The sequence below is a fragment of the Silene latifolia genome, chromosome 1 (genome assembly GCF_048544455.1).
Source record: "Silene latifolia isolate original U9 population chromosome 1, ASM4854445v1, whole genome shotgun sequence".
Classification (NCBI taxonomy): domain Eukaryota; kingdom Viridiplantae; phylum Streptophyta; class Magnoliopsida; order Caryophyllales; family Caryophyllaceae; genus Silene; species Silene latifolia.
In genome coordinates, this window is record NC_133526.1 from 170,718,893 (window position 1) to 170,724,910 (window position 6,018).

The 6,018-nt window shown below is 39.5% G+C and overlaps 1 protein-coding gene across 1 annotated transcript; it reads right to left on the reverse strand.

Annotated features, from left to right (window-relative positions):
* Positions 1-237: 237 nt before the first annotated feature.
* On the reverse strand, positions 238-5,448 carry LOC141611542 (peroxisomal OPC-8:0-CoA ligase 1-like). Its single transcript, XM_074430113.1, has 6 exons — positions 4,530-5,448; positions 3,484-3,933; positions 1,677-1,822; positions 991-1,058; positions 781-883; positions 238-553 (listed from the first exon to the last, which is right to left on the reverse strand). Exons 1-6 carry the CDS (start codon positions 5,263-5,265, stop codon positions 434-436), a joined length of 1,623 nt encoding a protein of 540 aa, XP_074286214.1. The 5' UTR covers positions 5,266-5,448; the 3' UTR covers positions 238-433.
* Between the last annotated feature and the right edge of the window lie 570 nt (positions 5,449-6,018).

Consider the following 6,018-nt stretch of genomic DNA (forward strand, 5'->3'; position numbering starts at 1 on the left):
ATAATCTCTACTGGTACGTTGAGAACTCGGACATTGTTTTCAAATGACACAAACGCTTTTTGAACAACGATACAGAATCACATACAGAGTGCCAATAACCATTCATACACTCAACTGTGATTGTCGGCCATCTTTAGGTACCAGCAAGACCTAGGAAAGCTCACAAGTTATGATGAGGTAAATGGAGTCATATGTACGCAGATTGTCTATAGGTGGATTTATGGAGATGACGCAGGATTTGTATACTTCACTCGTGTACAGAATATTATTGCAATCGCCAACCACATATGTCACAGTAGTTGCGTATTGTTGAAACGCAATACACAAACTTATTCACAATGGTGGTGTTATGGCAATCGCTTAAGCTACCAGCACAAATTCACAGAAATTGTTTTCCAAAGATTCGAATTATGTGTACAAAATGTAAAAGGGGTCATAGTTTGGAACCCGCAGTAGCCAGTTTAATGAGGTCTTTCCGCAGAATCTTGCCTGATGCATTCTTGGGTATGGAATCTGCAAATGCCACTCTCCTGATTCTTTTATAGGGAGCAACCTGCATAAACCAAACACTTTACACCATTATTTCTTTGGGTTAAAGCTAACTAAAAAACACTGCCTTTGTGGCTAGCTTATTGGGGGAACCATCGCGTGATGGTATTCACGACTTGGGTTGATAACTATCAATACCAAATCGTCACCATGTTTAAAATGGCAAATGGACAAGTATATAACTAACACATTTCAGATAGCATTTGGTTGATATCACTCTGTTAAACTCACCTGTCTTGTTGCAAAGTCCATCACCTCTTTATCCGATAATGTACTACCTGCTTTCCTGACTACATAAGCCATTGGGAACTGCCCCACGTCCTTATCAGGGAAACTACCATAGACAAAATTATTAAAGGTAACATATTAGAAAATAAATTCATATGGGAGATGTGATGTAATGGGGGAAGCTGATGGCATTTTAGGAGGAGCAATACTTACGGAATAACAGCAGCATCTGCAATGTGTGGATGAGTGAGCAGCAATGCCTCTAATTCAGCAGGCGCGACCTATTACACAAGCATATGATCATCACATCAATTTTAACTCATTCCATAATACCTTGTAAATAGATTTACGAGTCCATGAAAAACAGTAGAATCGGTTAACACTATGGTATTCAAACTGGCCAACCACCAAACTATTGAAGATTTCTAGGGCTACAGTTGCACAGTGAGGATTCAAAGTCAGGTGGTTAACACTCTGTAAGGAGGGGAATTAGTAATGCAACAATATTAACTTGGAACAATAAGGAAAAATCTCAACACATGTTTAGGGGGTGGCGGAGCTCTGATTTAGGTTAAACTGAGCTGCACCAATTCTATGGGTCTCATTTACAGAGCCTAGGAGTATGGACCTGACTCAAGCATGGTAGAACGAGTTCAACATAAGCACTCACACGGCCCTTTATAAAAAACAGTCTAATATGTCAAACCAATCCTTTAACCATATAATGAAATGAGTTGGTTTCATACGTGAGACCGTTTCACACAAGACTCACTAACTCACTCTACAAGACGTATCTTATAAGAGAAATGAGTAACCTAAAGTAACCTCTACAAAAATGTGAGAAATATAATCAATCAACAAGATATCTACAAAATATCTTAAAATAAAGAATGACTGACCTGGTATCCCTTGTACTTTATCAACTCCTTGAGTCTATCAACCACAAACAGATATCCATCTTCGTCGATGTAACATATGTCACCTGTCTTCAGCCAGCCGTCTGAAGTGATAGTATTAGCAGTCGCCTCAGGATTGTTGAAGTATCCTGCAACACAAGCCCAATGAAGAAATTAGTAGAAGAAAGTCCCCACTCACAAGTTTTGAGATCATGGTATCAATTGTATTCAAGTCTTTTCCAAAGCCCTAACAAAAAAGTAACCATTAATAGGAATATTTATAATAGTTGGGCCTCAACCATAACCTTAAGGTTTTGGTTGAGATGGTTTATCTATCATGGTATCAGAGCTAGTGTGACCGAAGGTCACGGGTTCAAACCCTGGCAACCTCAAAACCCCTCAAAAACTCGAAGTGGAAACCCAGCACACGGTACGGGGGAGCCGGTGCACAACTAACCACTCTTCAAGCCCAACGGGCATTTGAGTGAGGGAGCGTAATAGGAATATTTATAATAGTTGGGCCTCAACCATAACCTTAAGGTTTTGGTTGAGATGGTTCATCTATCAACCATAACTGCGGGATAAATGTACCGGTAAAAAAATAAAATTAACATCAATAACCAGAACTGCAAATTTTACATCCTAGCAGAAATCATGCAAAATTTTAGCAGTTCTACATGCTAATTAGCCTAAGCTGCCCTTCTTCTGCAACTCGGCTTATTTCTATTTAAAAGGTTAAAGCAACAAACAAATTCCACACCCATTTCAATAATATGATATACTTTATCTTTGCTGAGACGACTTACTTCCGCACAGATGCAGCAAAACTGACCTTAACCAAAAATAACCAACCCCGGACACCAATTAGAGTTATATCAAAAGTATTTCTTTCTTCAAAAAAACCCTCTCTAAAACCTAGCCTCCATTATTATTCGGGGGCTTCCATCGATCATCCATCGATGGTAAGCCCCACAAAAGCTTTCTTAAACAACTAATATTATGCAGATCTATCTTATTTTCAATAATAGTCTCCCTTTTGGTGAGATCTGTTGTTCCGTCCCTTCTTTCGGGGTTTTTCCATTTTTTCGTGGGATTGTTATCAATATAATAAGTTTTAATCGACGGGGAGATTATCAGATTTGTTTCGTGGATGAATACATCAAGACGGCTACACTGTTTCCCTCCATCAAGAAGGATGCAAAGACATCGATTATTCATAGATTCAAGAAATTTATGATTTTGGAGCGGCGCCATTATTAAGATATTTAGATAGTTATTTTGAATGTATTTTTTACGTTAGCAATCTTGATTTTCCTTTGTCTATTTGTTATCTTCATTGTAACCTACGCTTAGTTGATTATTAATGAGATGACAATTTCAAAAAAAAAAAAAAATAACCAACCCCGTATATTATCATATCTAAAAAGGCTAAAACGACTGAAAATAACAAATTTGAAACAAAATCTGTAAGAGCCATGACGTGAAATGCCTCAAACTGTAGCAACTGGCGTGAAACAACCATAGAAATTTCGGGATAATACCGCATTCGAAATGATCCAATCCATAATGACCATATAGGAAATGATGCGTTAGCCAAATCTACATCTGGACCAATTACTATTGGACAGGAAATACCTTGAACTTTTGAAATGATGGGCATTTTATCATACCGTATGTGGAAACTAGAAAGCTATAATGCCTATAATCATCTAGTTCAACTGAAAGTATTTACTAAAGGTCTAAAGTCACCTATAAAACTAGCACAAACCAAAACAATATTTCAAACCGAAGATTGTTCACGTGCAGTTACCTTTCATAACAGTAGGTCCACGGAGCCAAAGTTCTCCAGTCTGATTAACACCCAAAGCAACACCACTCTCCGGGTCAACAATCTTTGCTTCAATGCTCGGGGACAGCAATCCAGCAGTCCCATACTTGCGACTCTCCTCTAGGCTGTCGGTTGATGCCCCAATTGCGGTGGATTCAGTAAGTCCATAACCCTGCATGATCACCACATTCGGGAATTTCTCAACAAATCCCTCAATCACTTCCTTCCCTAATGGCGCACCTCCCGACAAAACATGCTTCAACGAGCTCAAATCATAATTCTTCTTAATTTGATCGGCATGATTCACCATGGCTACCAGTATAGGAGGAACAAGTGGAAAGTAATTGACCTTGTACTTTGCTATTGCTAGAAGCAGGTCATTCATTTCAAATTTCGACAACACAACAATCGTAGCTCCAGATGCTAGCAATCCTGCTCAAAAAGCATATCGTTTAATGATCTTATCACGAGCATTCAACAACTATACATTATACATATATATCAAAGAACACAAATTTTCATTGAAGACGGATAAAATCCGTCAATTTGAAGAGATGTGAGACAAAGGGACAAGTGGGGAGGGGCTGTGACTTTGTGAGAGGCCTCTTTGAAGAGACCATCACAAGCAAGGCGCTTTGGAGAACACAAATTAACACCAACACCACGTTCAGAAAGCAAGCAAATGTCATGTAGCTTAACGGACAAGTCTGTCAGACGCATGTTTACATCAAAATCGTCCTTGTAACTCCCTTTACACAATTGAAAACTTACCAACAACTAAGTGCACCATAACACAAGCCTATAGTTCAGAATCATTACACTTTTGGCTTCTATCAACAAAGGTCAACTAAATAAGAATTTAAGTCAACGTTAACATGACACTGAATGCAACCGTATTAAAACCCAATGAACGACCTTCATCATTTTTTATAATTTAACCTGACTCAAACCCAAACTAAACCGGAACCAACTTCACACCAAATAAAATATTAATCATTCAAATCCGAACTAAACTAAATACAACATACCTGTAGCAAAGGCAACAAGGCCATAAATGTGGAACATAGGAACAGTACAAACAAAAGTCCCAAGTGAACCATTAGCCTCATCAATTCTAAACCGTTGAATAATCGTCTGAACCATCGCAATCATATTTCGATGTGACGAAACTACCCCTTTACTCACCCCCGTCGTCCCCGATGAATACAACAACGCCGCGGCGTCGTTTTGCCTCACTTTCTCTCGCCTCACCTCACCCTTTCCCCCACCTCCCTTCATCAACTCCCCTAATGACGAAACTACCCCTGCCCCTTCCTCTAACAGCACAATAGGGATCCCACAGCCAGTGAGTTTCCCAACGAGTTCCCGAGTCACGAAAGCGAGTTTAGGCCCCGAGTCAGCGAGTTGCTTGGCGATTTCCGAGTTGGTATTAAGCGGGTTGGCGGTTGTGATCAACGCGCCGAGGGACATGACGGAGAGACATACGATAGGGAAGTATATAGAGTTCGGAGAGAGGATTAAGACCACGTGGCCTTTTCTGATGCCGTAGATTGAGGAGAGAGAGTGTGAGAGTGAATCGACGGCTGTCCATAGGTCAACGTAAGACAGGTGGCGGCCTGTGATTGCGTCGATGAATGCTGTTGTGGTACGGTGGGGTCGGGAGGAGATGAAGGTTGTTATGTCGAGTGTTGGGTTTGGTGGGAGTGGAATTGGTTGACGTTTGCTGTGGAATGTTGATGTGGTGGCGGTGTATCCACTTGACATGCTGGCAGTGACGGAGTTGGTGAATTGTAGCAAATCGTGTTTATGAAAGAGCAATTACGATTATTTTTGATGGCGGGTTATTAAGGGAGTGAGGAGTCAACGGGTCAATAGAGATGGCGGGGAAAATGAGAAGGTATGAGGAACGGAAGGCTGTGATTTTATGAGTGTGACTGTGAGAGTGTGTGCATTTATAATGTGTGGGAAATGAATTATTGAGACTTGACGGGGACACACATGATATTATGCGACTTTACAAGTGTAGTTCTCAATTGCTTTTCTATGTTCTCGTATTTAATACGAGTAGAATATTGTAGTTGTACAATTTTTTGTTTGAGTCCAAGGTTTTGAGATGGTGCTTGGTAGGGTTGAGCAAAACCAAGTATTCGATCCGGATATTAAAATCGGATTGGATATTCGAATTTAAAATTATCATTTTTTTTAATCCACATTCGATCTGAATAATTCGGATATTCGAAAATCTGGAATCCGAAAATTCGGAAATCCAGATTTGATCCGGATTTAAATATACAGTAAAAGTTGGTATTGGGCTATTGATAGACTGAAACTAAAGGCAATTTCAGTCCATTTCGCATTTTGCGACCCACTAAAAAATGTAACGTCTTCGATCGCGTAAGTTACAAGTCTCGATCGCATAAATTACAAGTTTTAATTGCAGAAGTTACAAGTCTTTATTACAAATTTCAAAACTAATTTAAAAACCGCATAAACTAAACATAAAGTTTTCCTTTTTTT